The sequence below is a fragment of the Buteo buteo genome, chromosome 14 (assembly GCF_964188355.1).
Source record: "Buteo buteo chromosome 14, bButBut1.hap1.1, whole genome shotgun sequence".
Classification (NCBI taxonomy): Eukaryota; Metazoa; Chordata; class Aves; order Accipitriformes; family Accipitridae; genus Buteo; species Buteo buteo.
Window position 1 is genome coordinate 15,661,566 of NC_134184.1, and position 26,978 is coordinate 15,688,543.

General features: G+C 41.1%; 1 protein-coding gene across 1 annotated transcript; it reads left to right on the forward strand.

Annotated features, from left to right (window-relative positions):
- Nucleotides 1–3,339: 3,339 nt before the first annotated feature.
- Nucleotides 3,340–26,466, forward strand: OBI1 (ORC ubiquitin ligase 1). The gene is made up of 6 exons (XM_075045991.1): nt 3,340–3,458; nt 8,117–8,252; nt 9,232–9,323; nt 10,965–11,213; nt 14,599–14,687; nt 24,124–26,466. Exons 1-6 carry the CDS (start codon nt 3,387–3,389, stop codon nt 25,625–25,627), a joined length of 2,142 nt encoding a protein of 713 aa, XP_074902092.1. The 5' UTR covers nt 3,340–3,386; the 3' UTR covers nt 25,628–26,466.
- Nucleotides 26,467–26,978: the final 512 nt, after the last annotated feature.

Genomic DNA, 26,978 nt, shown 5'->3' on the forward strand with positions numbered 1-26,978 from the left:
TTTAGTACTTTGACCAGTTGATCTTGTCCTATATCAGTTCTTTTCAAGCTCTCATCAAAGAACTTTTCATTTTTGTGATGGATAATGTTCTATATTTTCACTATGGACCAGCTCAAGGTTTCTGAGATTTCAAGAGCAGGTAGTGAAGTGGCAGAAGCATTTCACAAATAAAGCCCTAATCCTGGGAGGTCATTCATATTTAGGTTCTTGACTTTTAACCCACCCTTTTAACCATCCTTTCTCTGTAGATTTAGTAACAGCAGTGGCCAGATACCCAACTCCTGCCTGCCTGTTATGCTCCAGTGCCTCCACAGAGGCATGCCAGGCATTCCAGGAAGCTTTTTATCGGTTTCATCCTGGCTCCAGCCCTACTGCAAAAGCACCCTCCACGCTACAGGGACTACTGTGTTAGGCAGCCTGGACCTTTTAAAGATTAGTTACCTCTTGCAGTCAAAATCATATTTCTCAGCTCCCCTTAGCTGCAGCAGATTGTTACTCCTCCAGTTCCCTTCTCCTCGCTCTCTGTGGTCTCTCTTTCTCTCTCTCAGCACTACAGAATTAAATATTTTCCATGCCCCTGAAGAGTTGGTAACTTCATCCCATAAATTTCAACTAAACCTCAGGCGCTACGAGATCACAAATAATTTTTGAAGTATTCGTTCACTGACTAGGCATCCAACTTCAGCAGAAATCTGCTGAACAAATAATTTTAACCTCCTTACACAGAAAACATATTCCTTTTAGCAGCTGATTCAGAAAAATAAGCTCCTTTACAAGCTATTTTTGGTTGAGAGAAAATATATTCATCCCAACAGAGCTTGTTCTCTAACAGGTCACTTTCCAGTTACATATACTTTTTTGAAGCAGTGGAAGTCATGCCTTTGAAAGGGTTCCTGCTTTATCCCAGATTCATTTAAAAGAGTTTCACATGTCAACTGTAAGATGCATTTCCTTGCTTTTGATTTCTCTTTCATACGTTTACCCTTTTGCTCTTTGTATTGTCTATTCACATTTTTTCAATAAAAATCAATATAAAAATAAAGCTAAGAAAGATAAATAACAGGGATCCACCGCATTCCTGTGCAGTCCACTGGCTGCACGATAAACTCACTCAACGAATTTCAGGTTCCAGTGGTTCTCTTTAAAGCTCAAACCCCAATAATTTTATATTTCTCTTGCAAAAATTCTCTGAGCACCCTCTTACCTAAGTGGCAGGTCAGTCATGCTGGGACTCAAAGCATCTCCTCACAGTTGATGTCCACTCACTCCAGCTTATGATAATTAACAGTATGTCCATTATGTTGCTAATTTGTTCTTTTTTTACTTGACATTATATCATTTTTTTCTGAAGTGTCCTGGTTTCAGCTGGGGTAGAGTTAATTGTCTTCCTAGTAGCTGGTTTAGTGCTATGTTTTGGGTTCAGTATGAGAAGAATGCTGGTAACACACTGATGTTTTCAGTTGTTGCAAAGTAGCGTTTAGACTAAGTCAAGGATTTTTCAGCTTCTCATGCCCAGCCAGCAAGAAGGCTGGAGGGGCACAAGAAGTTGGGAGGGGACACAGCCAGGGCAGCTGACCCAAACTGGCCAAAGGGGTATTCCATACTATGTGATGTCATGCCCAGTATATAAACTGGGGGGAGTTGGCCTAGGGGTGGATCGCTGCTTGGGGACTAACTGGGCATCAGGTGGTGAGTGGTGAGCAATTGCATTGTGCATCGCTTGTATATTCTAATCCTTTTATTATTACTATTGTCATTTTATTAGTGTTATCATTATCATTATTTGTTTCTTCTTTTTATATTCTATTAAACCGTTCTTATCTCAACCCACGAGTTTTATTTCTTTTCCCGATTTTCTCCCCCATCCCACTGGGTAGGGGGGAGTGAGTGAGCAGCTGCGTGGTGCTTAGCTGCTGGCTGGGGTTAAACCACGACATGAAGTTTACTAAAAAGTGCTGTGTTTTAACACATGAATATTCAATCTTTATCAAGCACACCTTATTCAAACCTGTCCTTTCCCACCTAAGGATACGTTACCATCAAAGCTGCTAGGCCTCATCTATGCTGGAATGTCACCATGGATTAGTCTGCTCACTTTATTTGCAGTGACTTACCTATATCAAATTGAAATGCATCCGTGCAACTCTGCTATGTCGGCCTAAGATACTTTCCTTGTTAATCATTGCATCCACAACTTTACGCTTGTTTGAATTAGCTGCTCAGCATTCCAAGCATTTATCATGTGCGCAATGTTAACTCACTCAGGTCTATAATTTTCAGCATGCTGTGGCACGTTTACAAGAAAGTACAGGAATCCTGGGACTGAGGTCAAGCGAGCAGACTCCTAGGAGCCTCCTGTCCCGCCAGCAGTGCTTCCCAGCCGCTCTCCAGCAGCCCAGAAAGCGCAACACCAAGGCTCTGCAATTTGGAGAGTCGTTGGTGCAAGCCAGGCAGCAGGTGTGAATTTTCATCTGTGGATTTGGCCCCTCAGTTTCCATGGTTCGCGGCAGTATCTTCCATCAGGCATCGTTAGGCAAGTGCCACCATGCACGGAACTCACAGGGCTTGGGGGCTTATCGTGGTCCTCATTTCCTTGTCGCCCTCAGAGCTGCGGGCGTGTGGGCTGTGAAGATCCCACCTGAGCTGACAGGCAACGCTTTCAGCCAAGAAGCAAGGGGTTTCAGCCAAGCCGCCTGTGCAGCAGAAGGGCAGCGTGGGAGCCGAGGGGTGATGCTGGGCTCAAGACCGCTGCCGGTACGGGCTGCTGCAGCTGGACCGAGGCGGTGGGGAAGGGGGGCTCGTGCCCCGGGGAGTTTCCCCTGGAACATGTTCCCTTTTGCTGTATCCTATTCTGGAGGGGACGTGAGGAAAAGCGCAGAGGAAGACTCAGGGGAATGAAGAGGGTTAAAGCGCCCGGTTTATTTAATTCAGCACAATGAAACCTGAGCGAGGGATAGGTTTATACGGGGAAAAGAAGGCCCTTGTAAGCTCGTCGGCCTCCCCCCGGCGAGGACCCTTTACCAAGCGCTCCCCACGGCGCTGCGTTTCCCCTCACGAAGGCCGCGCGTAGGCCAACAACTCCACGGGCCGCCCCCTCGAGGCCGGCGGCGCCTAGCCCGGCCCGGCCCGGCCTGGCCTTGCCCGGGCGAGCTCCCGCCATCCCCGAGGCCGGGCCTTTCGCGGCGGGGACACGCAGCTGCCGCCGGCGGGCAGACCCGTGAGGGGCCGACGGCTCCCGCCCGCCCTCCAGGGGAGCGCTGCAAAAGCGCGCGCCGCCTTCCCTCCGCCGGGCGGCGGCTTGGCCTCGCCGGCTTGCCGTAGCGGGGCTGGCAGGGGGCTGCCGCCGCCCGCCGGTGGGACTTCCGCGCTGGCGGGGCCGGGCCGCGATGGCGCAGCACGGGCCGAGCGTCACGCTGTCCCTCACGCTGCCCATCACCTGCCACATCTGCCTGGGGAAGGTAACGGCGTCGCCGCTGCCCTTCCCCCTCAGCCCGGCAGCGGGTGTGGGGAGGGGGGGAGGCCCGGCCCGCTCCGCTCCGGCCGGCGGCTGCTCGGGGGGCCCCGCCGCGGCCCGCAGCCCTGACCCCACCGGGTTTGTCTGTTTTAAGGGACGGCGGCTCCGCGCTGGGAAGAAAGTTGGGGCGTGGGGTCCCTTCCCCGAGGGGGGGGTGAGGGGTCCCGTCCCCCGGCTGCGGACGAGGTTTGTTGCCACCGTTGGCGGGGGGGGGGGGACCGTGAGCCCCCCACACCCCCGGCGGGAGCCTCCCGGGGGCCTTTAGAGGGGGCTGGGGGCCACAGGCCCCGAGGTCGCCCCCGCGCCGAAACGTGGGTGTACGTATGGGTCGCAGGGTGAAGGTTTTGAGGTTTGGGGTTTTTTCTTCCGCTATCAGTAGGATAATCTGCTTTAAAACACGAGGTGAGTTTGTCTTTGAGCGTGGTGCTGTGTCCTAGAGGACAAGTGGAACAAAGCGGGGATGCGTAACCAAGTGGATTTTAAAAGTACGGAGCAAAACTGCAGCAGTCTGGAGAAAAAGTTTCCGTTTCCTCTTTCTGACCCTTTCTCAGTCCCTTTCTCTTCTCCCTCGGGAAGCAGAGCGCTCTTGCTAGTCTATTCTTCCCTGAAAGCCCCAGAGCTAATTTCATAGCTGTCACTAATTGCCTCTCACATTCTTTGCTCATTCCCCACTATTTTTTTGCTCGTTTCCTTGCGCTCCAAAACAAAACAAACCTCTTAAAGCACAACAGTAATTACAAGGGAAGAAATGGCCTTTTATGTTTGGCATTTACTGTCCGGTTTCTTTCTACCTCACATGGCCTTTACTCGGAGACAGTTTCTGCTGGAGTGATAACAAAAGAACAGGCGCGTTTGATGTATAAAGTAGGTGTAGTGCTGGCAGTGAAAGTAGTCAGACGTCTCCCTTTTCTCAAATCTCTTAACTCTGACAAAGTGATGCTTTTAGCAGCCATGTTTACTCATTTCTTGACTTTTCTGTGGAAGCCAAGCAAGACTTCCTGGCTGTGGTCCTGTTACCTCTCCTTTTCTATTTATCTGTTTAATGAAAATGGAGGAGAACACATATTTACTGTGTCTGTAATGCACAGTGGATACTCTTGAAAAAGAGGAGAGCGAGATCAAACTGACAAGGTATTTGCTATTTGAATCTGACCCTAGTGACTTTCTAATATAAACACTTGGTAGATTCATTAGGTATTCACTGATATTTTGCTATAATGCCACTGGCTTATTTCAAGCCACTGTTTCATACTTCCACTTCTTTTAGTTGGTCAGGAGGTGATGTGCCTGAGTTTGTACTGGAAGAGATTTCCATGCTCTTCTTGCTTGGTATCTTGCATTGAGGTTATATATTAGCATTATGTAAGTGAATCTACTGGTGATATCTGTAATAAAGGTATTTGAATGCTTTCCTTTTTAGATGCGTGAAGCTGTTTAAATTTTGCCAAAGTTGACAGCTCTGGCTGTCCTTTTTTTGATACCTATCTTTGTCTCTAGCTTGGAACTTCATTGAAAAACTTCATCAGAAAAAGCTCTTCTCAAGAGTAAGGTTAGAGGAAGAAAAAGTTACTTAGTTTAAATTAAGAGAAAAATCTTGCCAGTTTTGTCCTGTCTTGGGGGGGGGAGCAGAAAGTGTCATGGAGGGTTGACATATTCTAATACTTCTGTGATTTGTAGTGTAGGCTTCAAATTGAGTAGAAAGCCTACCCTACAATCAGAATGTACCTCTTTCTATCTCTGCAAAATTTGCAAAGGACTGACTGCAAAAATAGCAACTATTCGCTGTGCATGATGGTGAGGAGATAAAAAGAGACATTGAAGAGAAACTTACTCAATAATGTCAACCAATCATTGTTTTTAGTGAAGCAAAAATCTTGGCGCAAGGACAGGACATGTTAGCCCATTTTGTTAGGGTGAACAGTGTCGTAAAGTATATTGGCAAGACGTGCAAATAACCATTTATAGTAAGAGTTAATTGCTTGATAAATTTCATGTTTGTCACCTGAATGTTCTTTTAACACAGTCTGGGCTATCTTCTAACATCTGTATTCATAATTAGTAAGTAGATCAGAAGCTATCTGCACCAGGCTGTTAGGTTTACTTGTCCTAGAACGACTGAAGGTCTCTGTCTCTCCTCTTGGTTTTGGTGTTGACAGTTTGCTTGGGCACTGGCACACAATTCTGTGTGTGTTGAAACCCCCTAGGATGTCTGGGGATTCGTTCACTGCTATCAGTGTGCGTGCTCTTCCATGTGCCTGCTCCTCTGTTAATACTGCTTGAAGGTCCAGAAGTGCCTTCAAAGTGACATAGACGTGTACAGGATTTGATTTTGATCTGCCTGAGTATCACATTATGTGTGGGGGCAAAATTAGAAAATTGCTTAAAATCATCTAGCTGATCAAGCCGTCTTAAGCTGTAGTCTTTCTAGACATTATGGTCGATTAAGGAACCGAAACTGTGCTGTAATTCAAGTGAAGTGCGTTTTTCAGTAATGAGTATGTCACGATCCCCCACCCCCCAGGCTTGTCGGTGGCTCAGGGACTCGGTGAAGGCGGCAGCAGCCCCAGCCATTGTGTGGCATTTCAATAGCGGCCCCGTGGATTGCTTTGTGTGGATCCTGAGCCAACAAAAGTATAAACCTCAGCCCTGAAATGAAACTTGTAAAGGTGTGTAAATCAGAAGCACTGTACCCTGGAGAGTAATAAATGTGACTTACTATTTTGCTAGAGATATGGAGTAATCATTCACTTGCAAGAAGTGCGCTTCCATGTCAGGTTTGGGGTAACTGAGGGTCTCTTGCTCCCCAGGGGGGAGACCTGCACTCCTGAAATGTCTTTTCCTGTTTGGATTATTTTATGTTATTCTGCTCTGTATCCTATCATCGCCATCCATATAACTGTTCTCTGAGTAAGAAAGGAGTAAAACTAGTGAAAAAGTTGGGGTTTTTTTCTTCTAGTTGCTGGTGGGAAAGCTGGAGAAAGTGCTTTTTCTGGTAAAAAGCAGTGAATAACAAGATTATTTTTTTTTTAGTAATTGAAATTGTAATGTTTAAATAAAGCATTGGTGTGCTAATGCTTGCATTAATCTCAAAAAAAGCCTCCTTAATTAGAGGTGAAAGTGTGCAGACACTTGGAGAAATTGCTCAGTCTCTCTCTATTCACTCCTTCAGTAACTCGAGTTTCTGTCTGTGTATAGGTAAATCCTTTGCTTCCCAGGACTGTCATATGGGAGATTTTAAAAATACTGTGAATCCTGTAATGTGACAGAGACATAGATAGTAAATGGGAAAAGAAGCTGTGACAGCTCTGGGCCTTAATTCAGATCCATGTGTATTTCAGTGGTAAAATGCTTGGGTTTTAGCTTGTGCAAGACTGATTGTGTGGATATGATTACTACAGGACAGATCTAAACTGTTTTCCCAAGTGGTTATTGGCTGTCCTTTGCAGTTGCTTGCTTCTCCCTGTCAACGTTTCATTTTTCCTTTTTAGTTTCACTACTTTAGTAATAGAATGAAAGAGGAAGATCTTGGGGATGATGAGGACTTCATTTAAAGTTGAAAGGATTTTCCTGAACTTGGGTTTTAAGTGCCACATAGTAGAAACTACAGTAATAGATACTGATACCTCTGTGTCTCAAAACGTGTTTCTTGGGCAAAATAATTATTTCTAAGACCCCTAACACAGACACTAATGTTAAGTCTTAAGAGATTTGAGAGTGTGTATTACAGTAAGCTGTAACAGAAGCTGCAGTAAGGCATAGATATAGGGGAAGGTCTTTTACTTCCATATCCTATTTGGTCCCTGTGTGCACACTTACTTTTGAACAGGGTTTATAGTTAAATGACAAGAGAATAATGCATTGTCATTAGTATTTTCTAAAAGTTTGTTTACCCTGCAGTTTTGGAAGGGGAGCAAAAGCTTCTTGAAAGGATCTGTGTCTGATTAGAATATTTAATCCTTCAGTTAGCTGCTCTGTTCTTGGGTAATGACTTATTTAGTAGCAATGCATATCTAGCAGGCGGCTTGAATTAGTGATTGCTGGTTCATGTTTCTGCTCTGTGGTTTTGGCCCTTATCCTTTTCAAATCTGATTTCCATGAAGCCGATTATGTGCAGGCTAGAGTTAATCTGCAACACCGTCCATCTCATCGACACTTCTTCTAAGGCAAAGTGTTGGTTGTTGCCAGGAGCGATCCCTCATTCCCTCGCTTTTGGAAATCAGTTAATGCGTGTCTTTTGGTCTCCTACCTAGGGACACAAATGCGTTTCACCGGAGTGGTTGGCTGCAGTTCTTGGAGGTTGTGGGGTGAAGGAAGGGTGCCTGCCACACTGTGTATTAATAAGCTCTTGGAATCGAGGACCCTAGTTTTGCAAAAATGGTTATAAGGTGCCTTCAATAATAGGGGAGTCTGGTGTTGTGAGTGAGGACGTTACTCCTAGCTAGCCCCGTGAAACAAGTGTCTCTTTCCTGCAAGACCAGACTTGCACTGAGAGATGGAGTAGTGTATTTTCATACCCTGTTACCTGAAAGAGTTTTTAAGTATTCATAGTGTCTTTCTGTTTGCTTTCTTTTAATTTCTTTTTTTTCCCCTTAATACTAAAAGGTCCGTCACCCGGTCATCTGTGTCAACAACCATGTCTTCTGTTCCATTTGTATTGAAGTGTGGCTGAAGAACAATAATCAGTGTCCAGCTTGCAGGATTCCCATCACACCTGAAAATCCTTGCAAGGAAATTATAGGTAAGGACAACTTTAGGTTTTGAAATAACTTTCTGGTATTTGCTGCTGGAGGAGATTCTTTTGAGTCCAAAGATGTCTGGATATTTTTTCCTCTATGTGTTTTTTACTAGTGTCTAAGGAAATTCTGACTTTAAATCTTTCCAGAAACATACATAATAGCTATAAGGTAAAAATTCCAAAGATGATGTGTGTATTAATGGCTAGATTAATCAAAGGCAGCAAGTACCCCGTGGCTCTAATGATTGTTTTTTAAATCCTGCTTGGATGGTGCCTTTAACTGAAAAAAATGCATCTCACTTGAAGTACTCTACCTATGCATTAAAACCTCTTGACCTAAGACAACAGCATTTACCTGAGAAATAGTGTACTTAAATCTAGAATCTTGAATGTATGCGGTCTTTTTTCTTTTTATTTTGCTTGTTTGTTTTGTTTTGTTCATCATTTCCTCTCTTTTGCTTTATTTTTAAGAAAATGTCTCTTAGCATAGAGCTATAACACCTGAATGTGGATCTGAACTTCTGCAGAGCTAGGAAATACCGTGATCCTTATTTGACATAAAACATCAGCTCTACCATTTGGTTCTGAGAAAAAAATATAACTGAACAATCTTACTTCAGAAACTTACACTATCTTGTATGAATTAAATGTATGCTTAGTTCCTGCCCCCCCCTCCCAACTCTGTTTTAATAGTATGATCTTAAATAAGATAGGATTCTGTCAAGGAAAACACAAAGTTGAATAATCAAAAAGTTGTCTTCCTGCTGTGAGGCGGGATTTTGACTTCTAAACATCACTAGATACTCATGTTTAACGTGTTCTGAAAATGACAGGACTTTAAATCTCCCATGGTAGTAGATTGGTCTAATATTAGCTGTATTTGTAGTTGATAATATGAAAAGCACTGTAAGGTGGATTACTAGTATTGAATTGACTGAAAAAGAAGCAATGTTAGTGTTTCTTTCATCCTGTGCTGCTTTAGGAGGAACGAGTGAAAGTGATCCTATATTTAGTCCAACAGTCAGAAAACACCTACGTAAAACAAGGCTTGAATTGCTCCACAAAGAATATGAGGTAAGGACATGAGGAGTGTTGTGACTTTCCAGATGAACTGCAGCTGTTAAATTACTGCATACAACTGGTCCTTTTGCTTTGAGTCCCATTTTTAATTTGAGTAAAGGATTATACTGGATCTATATGAAACTCAGCTGTGTTAAAATCCCACCTTCTGGCTAAGGTTACAAAAGAGCATTTGCTGGTGCTTGAAGTGGTCCAGCTGAAGTCACGGTGATATTCTCTCAGTACTACAGGTAGCCAAGTACAGCCAATTCTATAGTTTTGTGGGAATTCCACCCCCAGGTGGTATGGGAGGGTTTTCTTTGTGCATATTGGGTGTTAGGGGGCTTTTTGCTTTGTCTTTGATAGAAAATGTTTGCATTTGTGAAGTAATTCCCTTGTTGCTCAGGGAAACTAAATTCCTTCTTAAAGAATATTGCCCACTGTAACCTTCTGGCATAGGTTAATTCTTATCACTGTTGCTTTATTGTTTTCTGAAAGTGAATGCTTGGAAGTTTATCTCCACTCTCCTGCTGGAAAAATATTCTCTTAGGAAGAAGGTGAAAAGATGTTAATAAGGAATATGCTTAGCTTGTTTTCTCAGCTGTTGTTTCCTTAGTAGCAGCAGTGTGAAGACATCACATATTTTGCAAGAAAACCTGTCTCAGGGAAGAGAATGAGAGAAAGGAAACGGGCACTGTGTATATCCTTAACACTGGGGAAGTAAGGGCTGTCTTTTATGACAAGCTTGCCTGTAGCTCAGCTTCTTTCATCCTCTGTGAAAGGAGGAGTCAGGAAAAGGAGGTTCCTTGCCTTTCTATTCAGTCAACTCCAAAATCACACAGATAGGCATAGGATAACACAAATCTCTTCAAAAAACTAAATTTAAAATGGTTGTTCTCATGCTGGGGGTGGGGGTAGCTTGATCATTCATGCAAATATGCCTTGGGTTTATGTAAATGGCATATATGGCCTCTTTTTAGTAATCTGACCTTGAGCAACTCAAGTATTTAAGTTGGTGAACAATGTAGAAGACATGTTTTCAGGAAAAATTATTTCTTTTATCCCTTTAACTATAGGCTTTTGAAGGTTTTTGCTTCTCTGTGGCTTCAGACCGATACAGCCAAGAGCTTTGTTCTTTGCATTTTGAGTCTTTCCTAAGATGTTGCTACTTTCGTGTAGCTGGAGCAGCCTCTTCCAGGCAGTGTTCTGTCCATTTTGAATCTTGAGACTTTCAGCATCCGAACGTGTGATGTTTCAGAATGATTATGAGAAAAACATTCTCAAGTAACAGCAAGTGAGTCAGCAGAGGACGACCTTAAGAACACTCTTGATACAGGAATCCTCCCACAGAGTGCCCTAATAATAGATTCATGTTGCTGAATGCTTTGAAGCTTTTGGTCTGCCCGCCAGTTTGTTCAGGGTCCTTTATGTAGTCAAGGGATTCCCTTCACTAAAACCTTGACTATGCTTGAGTGTGCAGGTTGATTAAAATCCTGCCTAGAGCACAATACATGAGCATACTTAGATATATATGTAAGCGAAGGCATGCATCTGGGCTTGCCAGAACCCATGTTTCTAAAGTGCTATGGGAACCTGCCAGTATTATTTAATTAATCTCATGCATTATTTTAATTCCTGAATTTCTGACACCTTTAGGATGAAATAGAATCCCTGCAAAAAGAAGTGGAAGACCTGAGAGGTAAAAATCTCAGTTTACAGACACAGCTGAAATCTCTTCTGGATCCTACAGCATCAGCTTTGTCTTGCCAAAATGAGGCAACTAGCCAATCAGCAAATGAAGCAAGTACCAGTGGCCCAGAAACCCCAGAGGAATGGAGCAAAAAGCTGAAAGCTGCCAATGATATATATGAAAAAGTGATGGATAATGTGGAAAAGCTAAAGGAGGTAATAAATACATTTCTTCCTCTATCTTGTAGTATAACTGTTTCATGTTAGTTAAACGGGAGTGAGAGCTAGCATGACCTCTGGGTACTTCATAGATCCAGAAGAAAGAGGAAGAAATTGAATTCCAGTGACTGTTGGTGTATCATAGTATTTCCATATAGCATTTGCAAGTGTCAGATGTTATTGCTTGTTCCAGTGAGTCTTGCATGTGACTCTTCCTCAACTCCTCTGTCACTCTATGGCTAGGTAATTGGATTATAGCAGCACTTGTCACCAGTATTGATGACCAGATTTTTCAGGCTTGCAATAATCTATATAATATATCTATTTTACAACATTCAGTGGCCAAACACAGTACAGTTGGCTGAGGCAGATTTTGCACTATTGCCCTCCCTGCTAGCCGATATTTTTGGTGCAATTTGCTGAGACAGAGTAACTTGACCCCTTGACCGAAAATAGACAAGCTTCAGCATTTTATGACCAGAAGATCCTTTACTGGAAACCTGCAGCATTTTTATACATCTTGAATGTAATATAAAAGAAAACCTGGTACTGCAGAAGGAGGGATGCAGGAGACAGTCATGTGAAAATACATCTAAATAAAAATATCTTGCAAAATCTACCTGCAGGCACAAGAAGGATCACCTCAAACATTGAAGAAGAGTGAAATTTCGAGATTAATTAGAAAGGCAAGGTGGAAAGAACTGGACTTGCATTTATTCAAAATGCTGCCTTTATTTCTTCTATTAACAGTCCTGGGTTGCCTCCTGCAAAACCGAAGTGTTACATGTTTAGGACTTTTTTTTTTTTCCTTTGTAAGCATTAATAGTGTTTACACTTTTCCTGTGCTACAGACTCAGAGGCCCGCATTATACTGTTCTGCCATTCTGTTGTTGTTAATGCAACACTTCTAGATTTGCCTCTGTGTAGTCTACAGCAAATTCTGGCTCTGATTGGACTGTGTGATAAACACTAAAAGAAATAAACTGAGTTTCCAAAACAGACTTAAACTTTACAGGCTGGGACACATCTTCTGCCCTCCTAAGAGGATCCCAGGAGCTTCAGAGTCACTTGTAGTTGGTGAAAGGGGAGTCTCAACAAAGAGTTCTTGTCTGCGTAATTTTTTTTGTATTTTTTTTTCCATGAAGTTAAACTGTAGTGCCTTTTTTTTTTTTTTTTTTTTTTTTTTCAATTGTGGTGACTAAGGTTTTTAATTTTTTCCCTGGGTAAGTAAAAAGAAGAATATAGCAGGGCCTGAGGAAGGGGTGTGTTTGGGTTTTTTTCAGTACAACTTCAGCCTTAGCAAGAAAAAGTTTTTAAGTTTATGGAGCCTCTGAATTTAGTTAAGGGTTAGATATGAATAGAGGTTTAGATGGGTTTTAGGGGCCAAGTCTTAAACTGTGACCATAGAATCATTTAGGGTTGGAAAAGACCTTTAAGATCATAGTCAAACACGCTATTCCCATCTGTTCCCTGTTCAACAACTGTTCAGTTCCAGAAGTACCTAAGTCACTTGGCTCTTCTTTTAGACCTTGTTTCACTTCTGAGTGTGCACTGACGAACCCCAGTCTCAACGGCAAGAGCTGTTCAGTCTGAACAGCAAGACCTCTTTCCATGTACACTTACTCTGGAACCAGAAACCTTCTGTAAGAAGGTACTTCTATAAGTACCTGACCCAGGAGCTTCAACCACCCATCACTTCCCAGTGGCACGGGGTCCCTCAGAAAACGTGGTTGCCATCACTTTCTTTTTAAAACCAGACTCAGTCAGGAAATAGCAGCCACCTTTATCATTTATCTTTTAATGTCCTAGAGCAGAGACTCCCAAAGTAGGCATTATTACTTTGAGTGCAGTTGTAACAAGTATGGAATAAGACCAGTAGTAGAAGTACTAGACAAAGTACGCTTATTAATAATGGGGTTATATGAACTCATTAATCTAGACGTGCTGCAAGTGGGGATCCCTTGCAGATTACTGGCTTGGAGGATAGAGCACTGTCTGGAAGGAGGACACCAAAGAGGTTCAGTCCTGCCTTGCCCCATGCCAGATGGATGCCCTACCTACCAACTCTACGCAAGTCATGCAATTTCCTATGTGATTGTTTGGCTGGGGGAACCATGTCTCTGGAAGGAGAGAAAGGTCTCGGCCATGTTGTCAAATGGTTTGATGCTCCTTTGGATGTGAGGTGTCCTGGATTCTTACTCATTGCTTTCAGGATAGTTTTTTGTGCTTTTATTTTTGTAAACACCAAATAGTTGACACTCAGGCACGCAAGCCCTGGGCTCACCCTTGCCATTCCTTCTTTACTGGAAGTCTCTATTAGTGTCTATTTACTCTTTCTGCCCCTAGGAATATTATGGTTTTGGTGGGGGGAGGATGGTGTTTGGTTTTTTTTTTATTTTCCTGCTCCATTCCCCCTATCCCCCACTGTCTTAGCCTCACCTGGAGAAGTTGCTGGGGATATTTCTGTAAGCATTTAGAGTTTTCTGCCTCTCTTCTTGCACTGTTTGATGCTTCTGAAAAAGTACATTTCACTCCTGAGCCCAGTTGCATAGCTCCTTCTTTGGATCTAACTCTAGATCATACTTCTATTATGCAGTCAAAGTATCATCTGTTTGAGACTGTGAATTACAAGTCCTGGACTAGTGGTGCCGTTTTCAGTGTACGGAGATTGAGCAGACTATGAAGTGCAGAGTATTTTCTACTTGTTAGGATAGTGGCATTCATTGTTCTGAAACACAGCGGCAGGAAAGCTTCTCTTTATATGAAGTATCTTGTTAACAAGGGTGTCTGCTGAACTGAGAAGAAGGAATTGACCTCAATTCAAGGAGTAAGAAGGGTTGTGAATCAGGAGTCCTAATCACAGCATCCTGGAAGAAAGTGAAGAAAGACTGCAAATAGCTTGTCATAATGGATTTACATCCTCAGGATAACTATGCTTTAAAAACAAGCCAAAAAACCCAAAGTAATCTTATTCTAATTTGGAATGGGGGAAGCTGTTCAACATTAGTTTTGCTGATACCTGCACATTGTAATGTTAATGTACTTAACATATTTAGTCATGTGGAAAAAAAAAACATGGAATTGCCATTAGTACATCTCCTTAATGACTTTCTGTGCTAACTAACATAGCTGTGTTTATTTCCCTAGATAGGCCACTTGCGATGTATTTTGGGAATATAAATAAAAAATGTCTGTTTGCTATTCAGTTTTGCAAGCCATTTCCCATGGTGATTTTTAAGTGATGTCCCTGTCTGAAGGCTGTTTCCTGCCTTCAGATTTCTAGTTCTGTCTCTTTAAAAAGGAGAAACAGCTTGTCCTATAAATTTTAGAAGTCATTTCTGGTTTACTGTATACTTATTTTTTGTCCTTCTCTTTTCCTTAGGCAAATAAGAAACTGAGCATGGAAAACAATAGCCTTTTAAGAGAGAATTTGCGACTAAAAGCTGAAGTTGATAGTAGATCACCCCAAAAGTATGTGAATATTTTAAAAGCTACCATATTTTATTTATGAACTGTTTAACTGTTGTAGAACTTTAACCTAAAACTGTGGTGGTGTACATGGTGTTGCGTATGAGTCTTCAGGTAGACTTTAGAATTTTTATCCTCATAGACTTGGGTGACAAATGAACTTACAGAATAGCAGCAAGTGTACAGTGAAGGAATGTGACATGACTACAAGTGCTATTCCTTGCGTTATCTGGCCAATATTGAGGGACTGGACTTATTAGTTGAATTCTACAGTTAACTTACTTTTGTAATTTGGAAATTTCTGTATCTGGTATATGGTCAGAGTAGAAGGTCTGTTACTGAGTGCAGATGTTCTAGTTGTTTGTATTTGGTTTTGTTTTGTTCTTCCTTTTGCTGCCTTCGGGGTTTGTTCTGTGGACTTAGGCTCCTTGTTCAAGAAAGTCCCTGATAGCTTTGTCTGGCAAGATACGTAGAATTGAGCTTCTGCAGCATGAGAACATCATTCCCAGAACTGACACCCGTGTTTAGTACTCTGTTTAAACAGTTAAAACATCAACAACAATGACCTCAAAAAGCAAAAGCTTTGCCATACTAATTACAGCTGTGTGCTAAGGTACCTCTCCTTGGAAGTACTTTGTGAAGCAACATGTTCATATTTTTAAAGTTGTGTTCCTTTCTTTCATTGGTTTTCTACCTTTCTTCTCTCATTGGTTTAGAACTTAGAAAGCTAAGAGCAGCATTGGCTGAAGGTTTATACGGTGCTTTTGAGGCAGGGGGTTGGGGGGCTCCTGTGAAATGTGAGAAGAGAGCTCTCTGGATTTTATTCTAGTTCACAACTCACTTGCTGGAAGATTGAATTCATCCTTATAGAGAGCTTGCTTGCCAGACTGTTTGTCATTCAAGACTACAGGAAAGAAGATGCATGATCCTTGTGCTATGCTGTTAAGTGCATAAAAGTACATTCCACCCTGAAGTCCCCTAATAAGGGAGATAGAGCCCTGTTTAAGGTCTTGGCAATGGAGAGGGCTTTAATGGCATGGAATATCTTTTCCCATAAGATTCAAGAGTGAGTTGGCAAGGATAGCAAACTTGAAAAATAAGTAGTTATAACTAAATAAATCCTAGAAAAGAAGAGCTAGAAGAGACCAGGTAATCTAACTTGATTTTTACTTTACTGATGTCAGGTAAACTCCCCAGTGGAGAGAATTCCCATTTCTTCTAGCTTGTGCATGCTTTACCATCCTGTTGGTCAGGAAAAATTAGATACCAGAGGGGCGGAGTCATGAAGAACTAGTTTTTGTTGCAAGCTGATTATTTTCCCATCTTTTCCCAGTGTGGCCTAAAACAATAGCTGGTCACTTTCTTCTTTAGAAGCACAGATATAGCCAAATGTTATTAGAAATTGGCCAGTGTCGAGGCCCGTTTTGCAACCCAGATGCCAGCTAGATTGGCCTGTCTGTGTCTCTACTATTAAACTTTTTTTATTTTTTTAATTTTTTTTAAAGTCTCCAAAACAAATCGTAACATCCTACCTCCCTGTTGGGAATGATCTTTTGGCCCATGATAACTCTAGAACTGTGCATGGGAATTGAGTACGTGCGTTGAATCAGGCTTAAACTGGCCCAGGAACAATTCAGACACTTCAGGAGGGTAGACAATTGCACGTCTGTACCCTGCTTTTGCTATCTTCAGCTTTGGTTTTACTTTGAGACCAGTTGTGTACTACAAGAATTTAAATATATGCAAAGAAAAATTTGCCCTGGAAGAAATCCTTCCACACCTTAAATTTAGCAATTTTAATTCACCCTACCTATACCCATTCAGTCCTAGTCATGTCTTCTAGACTTTAGTGTGCCCAGTTCTTCTAGATAAGTGTGACTTAAGTAAACTTCTGATGTACTTGGTTTTGCTGTACTCTTGTGGCTCTCCGATGTCTATGGTTTTCTGAAGCAATAATGCTTGGAACTGGGTACTAGATTCCAAGTGAAGCCTCAGGAGCACTACGTTGAACAGAAAAACTTGTCTTGTGTCTTGCTACATCTTATATTGATACCTTGCAATACACTTTTCGTTGCTTCCTTTCACCTGGCACTACTAGCACAAGTGGCCCGTACCAGTTCTGCTAAATAGCTACTTAGAAAGTTACCTTCCTACCTCATTTTGCATTTGTGCTGCTAATGTCCCCTTGCAAAGTGTGGGACTTTACCCATTAATTGGCTTTCTTCAGGCTGATGTTTTGATACACATGTCAAACTTAAAACAATTCTTTTGAATTCCAGTAACATCCTTCAGGTGGTAGGAAGTCTATTCCGTCTTAGCGTTGCTGGCAGACTTTATAAATTAACTTTCACACTTGTAGTCATTAGTCTGGTCAATATTTAGACCAGCCCTAACATCAAGACAGTTTTTAAATGTTTTTTCAGTTCTGATGACAAACTTTGACAATATCTAAAAAGTCTTTCAACTAGGCTTCACACACTGAGCGGGGGTTGCAGTAACTGTTTTCTTACCTTGCATATGAAATGAGAATTGAAGGCATCAGAGCCTGACAATGTTGCTATAATTAAACTTTTCTGTGAAGGTACGCTGCTTTGCCAGTACAGTTGTTTCACTCTATTCAGAATTGTTGAGAAGGTAATTTTTGTAAAAAGTTTCTGAATGGCTCTCTAGTGCAATTTAATACAGCTGCTGGATTGGATCTTTGGAACTTAGTGTCAGCAGGATTGTTTCATTTGTCATGTATTTTTTAGCTTCGGATTGTCAACTATGGATTTGTGCTTAAACAACTGGCTAGATAACTAACTAAAACTTGTATCAAATTGGTTTTGAAAGGATTTGTCAGTATTCAGTCCCCTTATCCCAAATATAGTTCAATTTTTGCATGATACTGGGGCTAAATACCACACCCTAAATTATTTTAGTAAGCTTTCCTTTATAGCAAAGGAAACACTGATAGCAGGTGAGTGATCCCTTTGTAACACAGACTCTACCTTTGACATCACAGGAAAAATATAATTAGCCTTCTTCAGTGGTCAATAAAAAACTTCCCTTTTATCATAGTCTTGACTTGTTTTTTCTGTGTTCGTATCCATTAAAACCTGCTGAAAAATGTTATTTATGTCAATAAAATTGACATCGCAGCCGTGCCAGGGATTTTTACACAATTTTTTAGTTGATGATGCTGATTGATTAGATTTTTTCTTTTTTCTTTTTTTTTTTTTCCCCGAAACATTTTTGAGAGTAGACCTTCACCAGAATACCATACAATCACATAGTTGGGACATAGTTCTGAAAAGCAAGTGGAGTAAGTTTCTTCCTTACCAAAGACCTGCATTAGTCTCCCCTTTGTTAGGCAAATCAGACCGATTGTTTGGCGGTTGTTGCTTGCTCTTTGGTCTTTCTCTTGAGTGATTTTCAGTGGCTTCTGTTTTTCTGATACAGAACAGGAAAACTTCCAAAACTTAAGTTTTGCAGGATGATAAAGCCCTATTACTTCCAGCTCTACTTAAAATAGAAAACTGTTAGGTCTATTGGCAAGGCACAATGGATCTAAAAGCATTTTTGGCAAAGGGATGTTTGCTTTTTACCTGAAGGAAAATAACTAACAAGTCCATCTACTCCAGGGTATAGTGTATTTTATGAATGGTTAGATTCAAATTAGCTTGAACCAGACTTCTAGGCTTCCTAGGAGTCTTTTCCCTAAATATTTAATTTCTTCTGCCAGTTAAAATCCCAGTCTGAAAAACTATCTGTAACATGCAGAAAATTGTTGTGTTATCTCTTTTCTCTGGTTTTGTGAGTTGTTTTATTGTTTTGTTGGGGATTTTTTCCCCCTTTCTCCTGTTTAACTGTTTATCTTGTCTAGATTTGTGACTTCAGGTACCTGCACACTGAAATCTAAGGCTGCTGATTTTTTAGGTAATTCTATACAACATCCTATTTTTATCTAACTCAAATATTTCCACTTATGCCAGACTATTTAATTCAGTCTGCATTTCACTGAGCCTACAAATAGACTTCTAGTAGCCTGTGTTCAGGGTGCAGAGGGTAAGAATGCTGCTGTCTTCCTTGATAGAAAACGGGGTTTCTTTCTCAGCTCCCTGCAAGCTTGCTGTCTCAGAGGAGTGACACTTTCAAAGACCAGCTGCAGTGTGGCCTTAAAAGTAAATAGGAGAAAATGCTATTTAGTAGCCTTCAAAACAGCTTTGAGTTCTTGAGTCATAGCATTAAATCCTAAGGAAGCACCCACTCCAGATGTGAAGATCTAATCCTTAAGCAGATGGGTAAGGACATTCAGATCTCACTGCTTGGTTTTGTGGGTTTTCTGGTGGGTTTTTTTGTAGTAATTCTGTGTTAATCCTTTCTGACTTATGCAGTTCACTGACCTCAGGTATAATCTGGAAGACCAGTGCTGCTTCAGTGAAAGATGTTAAATGTTTGGAGAGCCTTTGCACATTTGTCTGAACTCACCCAATTCCCTAAGTGAAAGGAGAAGCTCTTTTCGAAGAACATAGCTTGACTATTCTTTTCTTCAAATCCTGCTGCTCTACGGTCATCCAACAAACAGTAAAGCTTAGCCTTACTCATGTGATGTGAAGGAAGTGCATTTCCCCGATGTTCAGGAGAGATTTCATGAGGAAAGCCGTGTGTCTTCAGATTGATTTGTACTCTCTGAATCGTGCGATGGAAGGGATTTACTGCCCAGTATTTGCTCATATTGAAAGTAACTTGTTCTTTTACAAACTTAGAAAATTAGCTATAGCAAGTGTTTCTACTACTTCCTTCAAGAAGCAACAGTTGTATGCTCTCTTCTGTCAGCCAGCCTGGTCTGCAGAATGGAAAGCAGTAGTAGGCTATACCCAGGCCTACCTCTTCAGTGGAACCAAATTCCATTACTGATTTTTTTTTTTCTTTTTTCTGGCTTCAGATCTTAAATAGAGCAACAGGCTTGAGGTATAGAGGTATATCTCTTGACCTTTTTTTTTTTTTTTTTTTTTTTTTGCTTGATAGGAAAAGGTCCCCATCTGACAGTAACTGGGTTTTCTTCTTAAAAATGCCTATGCAAATATGACTCACTTTTAAGGCGATTGTATATAACCTGGGATATTGTCAAGATGTTGCTGCGTATCACCTTTCATAGTGGATGTAGAGGATGGTTGCAGAACTTGTTTTTGTCCAGCTGCGTCTAGTACATGATACCACAGAAGGGCTGTAGAAACTAGTGGGGCTTTCAGCTGTTTTGTTCTTGGGTTTCCTATCCCTTTTTTCCCATCTAACTGCAGAACACAAGTGAAAAATGTGTATCTAAATGATGGGACTGGGTTTGCTTGTGCACACTGGCATTGCCCTGATCTCCAGTTGTGACAAGGCCTGACTGTGCCTTGTCATTTCCCACTTCTCACCCTTGGTGTCCTTTGGACGATGGATCATGCTCATGTAACTAAGCCACAGAGCAGTCCCCAGTCTGGGCCATCAGGTGATCAGAACTGAAGAGTCATCTTCCATGGCATCCTTGCAGCCCCAGTCTTCTGTAAATGGTTATATAGGAAAACTACTTGCTGCAGCTGCTTACTACCCACAAAGAGAAACGTTTGTTTGAGGTTGTGTGGTTTTAAACTGAGTTGACCGATCTGCTACAGTCAGTGGTCACTGAAGTGTGAAAATAAAACCTTAAAGCTGAATTTGCAGAACTGATAGGTAAGAAGACAAGAAACAACTGAAGAAGTTTTTCTCTTGTAGGTGAGAGCCTATTAAACTTCCCAAGCTTCTTCAGGAGTACTTAAACATAACTGAGGGAGTGGTTGTGGGATAATGTGAAAGAGGGTTACTCAAACATTATAGCTATAATGTTAGTTCTTCTTGCTCACTGTAGGTGAGAGCTGACTGCAACTTTCTGTTTGGTGTCAAGTTAGAATCATGCTGGGACAAGGACTCTGACTGAAGAAAGGTCCTGAAATACAGGGTTCAAGTGCTTATCTAGACATGCAGTATCACCTCAGACACTGTAGCATATCCAGTACATCTGCCTGGGGCTGGCAGCTGTGATATAGGACCTATAGGGCACCTATATCCTTCCAGAGTGATAGCTGGAGGCCAGCAGTCATGTAAAAGACCTTAGACCATCTAAAATGTCACTAGGTCTCTGTATTGAAGGATCCAAATCCCACCTGAATGTCTTTTCTATTCACTTTAAGAGTGACCACTAGTTTCTCTGGCCTTTCAGTTTTCTATAGAAAGGATGTACTTGAAACAAATGTAGTGATACAAACGCATTTTTAAGTGATACAACTAGAGAACAAGAACCTAACACTGAAAAGACTTTGCCCATGTGTGAGGATATGAAAAGTGCTCTTTACCACATGTATACTGAATACCTTAATTTCTAATGAAGTATGTATCAACTTGTTACCGAGTGTGAAATGGGTCAAATACTTCAGGAAAAATAATTTATCTAGAGTGTCAGGCCAAACTTTAATTTATTTTCATCTAACTGTACTGCATTTTATTATTATCATCACCAGACTGTACGTTTTTGGCTATGGCACAGCTCACTGTACATCTGAAGGGAAAAGAAGAGGAAATCTCTTAGGAGGGTGGTTTGGTTTGGGGAGGTGGGGAGGGTTTTGGCTTCTTTAACCAAAATATGCATGTCTTTTAAACTGTTTGCTGACCTGCCGGATCAGTTACTAAACCACCTATGTCATGCTGTGGTCTGGAGTAATTGGTTTAAATAAGTGCGTTGTAATACGTCTGTCTTAAAAATCCATGTCCTTGAAAATCTGGGAAATAAATGCATGCAAGTCTCAAAGCAGGAACAGAAAGCAACCACTGTTCTGGTGCTTAACTGCAGAGGTAACTGTTAGTAGGCAGCATGTCATATGCTCCATTTCTGAAAACCAAAATTCCTAACCACTTCCCTCTACAACAATTAACATATTAGTGATGCTATTTGGCTTTGAACGACACACTGTATTTTTTCTTAACCTGAGGACACTTGTTACAAAAGTTGCACCTGAGAATACAGTGGTTCTTCCTCATAAGCAAATCTCAGGCTGTCACTAATGCTATTTGCATTAAATAAACATATTACAGCATTCTTCCATTAAAAAGGAATTGCCAGGTATGCATATAAATGTAAACATGTTTAATTTTTATGTCAAAGTGTCTGTCACAGCAGACCCCAGAAAATCTTGCTTATTTTACATAAGCATTTTTCCCCATCTCTCACTTGGCTATTAAGCTAAATCGTATTTTTGCATCATTTTTATGTCCTTTATTAAGTAGCGTAGGGTTCACTCCTGTAAGGCTGTGTGAACAGGTCTGTTACAGAGAGGCAAAATAAGTACTTTTGGATCACCCAAGGAAGCAGGAAGGGTGTTGCTTGGGCTCTGCTGTACTGCAGTGGCTCCTTCAGTATTTTAAACCAAAATCTGGGTTCCTTTTACTGAAGGAGGGAATAAGCCAAAATGTGTTGTATATGAGGATGCTTATTTCATTGTAACCCCCTTCACCTGAAAATATAATTGAAACATTCCTGAGCTGTCTGTGATTCTGCTTTTATCTAGTTTCATAGGGGAGAGGGAGGAAGTCTTGTGCACCTTTCCTCACATTTCCCTCTTGCATGCAACCAGAAATGGAGAAACTGCTATAATCAGTTGAGAAAACTTGTTACCTATAGAGTAAGCAAATGAAAAATGGTCTGTCTTCATTTTTATGAAGACAAAGGTAATTGGGTAGAGGTAATGCAGAGGTGGGAGGGTGCTTGCCTCGATAGAGTTCCAATCCAGCCAGCTTCTTTCAGGGGGAAAAAAAAATCTTACTAAGTGAACACTCCTATTCTAAATAGAAAACTACTACCTTGCCATTTCATGTCTACAAAGCAGTGTGTGGCACATACCAAAACTGTGCAGAGCTTAGGCTTATCTGATTTAAAAAGTAGTCTAGTAGCAGTTCTGTGAAAGAACTAGCTTAGACTGTTGTGTGAGTCTTCCCCACCACTGAACCATCTACACCAAAATCTTCAAAAGTCCTTTAAATGTGCAGAAGCAGTTGAACGATGAGTATGTCAGTAGATGTGGTTGCTCGTGCCCAACTTGTCTGGGGCTTGTGATACCTCTTATTCCTTTCCCAGACTGCTCGCTTAACGGTATTGCAGTTGTCAGCATAGAGCAGTTTCCTACTGCTTTGGCCTCAGGAGTTGAAGACCACCTTCAGACCTCACTGGTCTAAGGGTTGCAGTGGGAGCATTTTGCAAAGTAGTGAGGGGATGGAATGGGGAAAATGGAATGGGAATTCCCTGTGACTCTGAAAGATGCAGAAGGAGGGACAGACAGACAAAGAAACAGGATGGAAATTCCAGGCAATGTTTGTGCTGGAAGAGCAAATATAAACTTGTGCTGTAACATGGAGCTGCAAGATGGAAAGCAGAGGTTAGTGTAAGCCCACGTACACAATTGTCATTTCTTTGTGGTAGAAAACCTTACGTGTCAGAGTTGTAGGGTGGCTGCAGGTGCTTCCCTCCTTCCTAATAATACCAGAACTTTAATTGTTTTTCCTTTCTGTAAATTGAAAGCCTCGAATGGAGCAGGGAATTCCCTGGTGCCTACCTGTCAGTGACAGGTTAGAATTAGTCGGGGCATATAGCTGAAACCTTCACCTGCCCTCTGGGGAAGGTCAGTCTTGAAAACTGGTGGAGTATGGGGGGAAGGCAAGTCTGTATCTTGGCAGTTGAAAATGTGCCCAAGCTGGAAGCCCCACAAACACCCAACTTTCACAAACCACAAGCAGCAGGTTTTTTATATTGGAGTCAAGGAGGAAATTAGATTGTTCTAGTTGTAAGGCTCAAAAAAAACAAGTAACTCTGAAGTAAGTGGAAGTACCATCTACTCGATGGCCAAGGAAAAGCTGTATATCTAACAGGAGCATAATTGAAATGGTCTATATAAGTATTTAAACCACCTCAAAGGACTATTGCAATTTCTGAATTTCATATTGGCATTTTATATTTGGCAAGGTGACATTGTGTAAGAAATGTATTGTAAAACACTGCTGTACTGTAGGAAAATGATTGAATGTAAATATTTCAAGATGTGGACCACTGTTCAAATGTTACCATAAATCTTTGCCATTGTTTTAGGGGATAATTCTTCATGCATATTTGAGTTGAATTGATAGAACCAGCCCCTGGAAGGGTAATCTGCTTGTTATTGCCTTACTACCACTAATAGTTTAATTTCAGCTTTTCAGGTGTTCACTCCACATGTACATTATACATGAGGATTTTTTTTCATAATTAGCAGAGAAAAGTTCTGACTTTTGTTTTCAAATCAACACAATGTTTAATAGCTTTGTTCTTTCTTGAAATAAGCTTGTAAAGAACCATGAAAATGTCTTTTTCAAGCTTAATATTTTCTTTTTTTTTTTTTTAAACTTCTTGCAGGTTTGGTAGGTTTACAGTAGCTGCACTTCAGTCCAAAGTAGAACAAAGTGAACGTGAAATGAACCGTCTAAAAAAGGCACTGGAAAGAAGTGATAAATACATAGAAGAAATGGAGTGTCAGCTTTTACAGCTGAAGAATGCAGGCGAAGGAACCCAGACGGTGAGTGCTGTTAGTGAGAGAGCGCTTTCCACAGATGCTAAAGGAGCTGAGAGCAGTGAAGATACAGCATGTTTGAAAACCCAAGTTGAGGAGAAAAAAGCTTTGACTACCAGTCAAAGTCCTGACAGTCTTGAACAGCTGACAAGTGGTGGAACTTGTTTAAGCTCTTCTAGTCAAGATGGTTCAAATGGCTCAAATACCCAATGTGCCCCAAAGAAAGAATTATTTCCAGGATGTCATGGGGTTCTCCTGGATGAAAATGCTACAAATATGGATGCCTGCTTAGAAGAGCAGTGGAATAAAATTGAAGAATGTACCCCATATAAAGATGAAGAGCTTTATGATCTTCCACCACCGTGCACTCCTTTTCTGTCTCTCAGTCGTCTTCAGTTGAACACTCCTGATGGAAAAGAAAATGCAAGGAAACCATCAACATTCCTGAGAAAACTGAAATTTGAAGAGTTTTGTGACACTTCAAATGACTGTAGCAAAGATTCTCCAGAACACAGCACAAGCAGCTGTAATAGCGAAAAGAAGCTGAACTGTTTTACTACAGGAAAATCAGGTTTTTGGGGGACCTGCCCAACAAATTTTGCCGAGAACTTAGATTTTGATGAATCAGAACAAAATTCAGTAGCTGGTCAGTCAGATGAGACATCAGCAAAGTCCAGTGATAAAACAAGTTCTTGCTTACCTAAAAGGTTACATACTCTTTGCTCTTCTGAAATGAATCGCACAAGAACCTCCAGTGAGGCATCTATGGATGCTGCCTACCTCGATAAAATTTCTGAGTTGGACTCAATGATGTCCGAATCAGACAACAGCAAGAGTCCCTGCTATAATTTCAAGTCCTCCGATCTTGATCATTCTTCAAAGTCAACAGAGTGCTCTAAGCTTCTGAATGAAACTGAGAAGAAACTGGAAGAGATGAATGAGGAACAGAATATGAAGTGTCCAGAGACAAGCGATCCAGCAGTTGACAGAGCTGGCTGGAAACCTGCTATGTTTTCCATCCTCTCCCCATCTGAGCTAGATATGAATGACCACTTTCCACTGTTTACAGGCCAAAACATAGTGACTAATGATATCAAACCTCCAAACTGTTTATTTCAAAGAGACTTTTCCCAGAGTTTGCTATTCAGTAACTCACAAAGGTTGTTTGAGGAACAGAAGTTCGGTTCCTGCTTTTTAAAGATGTCACCTGACCTGCACAATCAGCTTAGTCCTCCTTGGGTGTCTTCCTTTATAACTGAAAGGAAAAATAAAAATGTCAGTCAGTCGACCAAGAGGAAAATTCAAAGCAGCCTCTCCAGTGCTAGTCCATCAAAAACCACCAAAAACTGACTCTACTTGGAAATCAAACATGACTCAAAGTCGTCAACCTGCAAATGTTTAATATTTACAGGTGAACTTAATTTTTAATGACTTCCATGCAATCTGATCCTGCCTTTTTTGACTAGGTGAAGACTGAATGTTCCCTTGCCCATTACAAGCTCTTTCCTAGGGAAGAACCATTCCAGATTCTTTTCTTTTGGCTGGGCATTTTATTTACTTGGGGGTTTTGGGTGGTTTTTTTAAGTTTTCGGGTTACATGATCTTCCAGTTGTGAGCACAGCGAATGACTCCCTTCAACAGGACAGTTTTAAGTGGTCTTGTCAAATCAGTCATTTATGTAAGAATTTGTTTTAAAGGTTACGTTTCCCATTCCTAAAGATTACATTCTGTGCGTGTAAGGCAGCTACTGGCTATATATCCTATGGATTCATGAAATTGCTATAAAACAGTGTCAGTTTTGCCATAAAACTTGCCTCGCAGAGGAAATGTTGCTGCTTGGACTGTTTCATAGCACTGTACTGTATTGAAACTCTTGTTTTAAGTGGGTGTAAGGTAGCAGCCTCTTTCTTTTCAGGGTTACAGCACTTCAGTTAGAAAACATCTCCTCTTTAACACTGCAAACATGGATTGTATTTTTTGAAGTTAAGCACAATTTTTAATTTAGTTCCCAAAAAGCATTGTTATTCTAAACGTGTTCAGTATGCCTGTATAGACCATAAAAATGGGTTTGTATGCTAATGTCTTGTTTACCTAATGTGCACTGAACATTTTACATTAATACTGTACCATTTTACATTAATACTGCATGCTTTTCTATGTGAATTGAATAAAACATGTTATAAGCACTGTAATCCTTGATGTCGCCTCAAATATTGAATTAGCAAAAAGAGAATGGGGAAACTTCTTTTTTTTTTCGTAATTTGGAAAATACCTAAGTTTTGTAAAACATAAATGTGAGCTTATTTACAAAAAAAAAAAAGCAAATCTCCCTTCCTCCTCCTTGTTAGACATATTACCATTCTAGTGTCAGCATCGATACAGTTGATGGAAATGGCTTTCGGCCTCTCTGGAGGTGACTCTTCCATAAAGTATTGCATAGGTCAACATAATGTGATGGCCTACTACAGGCAGGAGACCTAATTAAGCAGCAGAGCAAAATTGGTTTCTTTGCATTATTGTGTTTAAGTTTTTTTAAGGGCATATTTAATTGCAAGATGCAGGTTTTTCTTTCTATATAGGCCTCTGACGGCATTTCGTACAAACAGACTTCCTCGCTTCATCAATACCTATGATACGAAAAATCTATATGCTGCCTTTTGTCCCTTTGAAAAGAGGGATAGCCACTTGGAAAATTTCAATA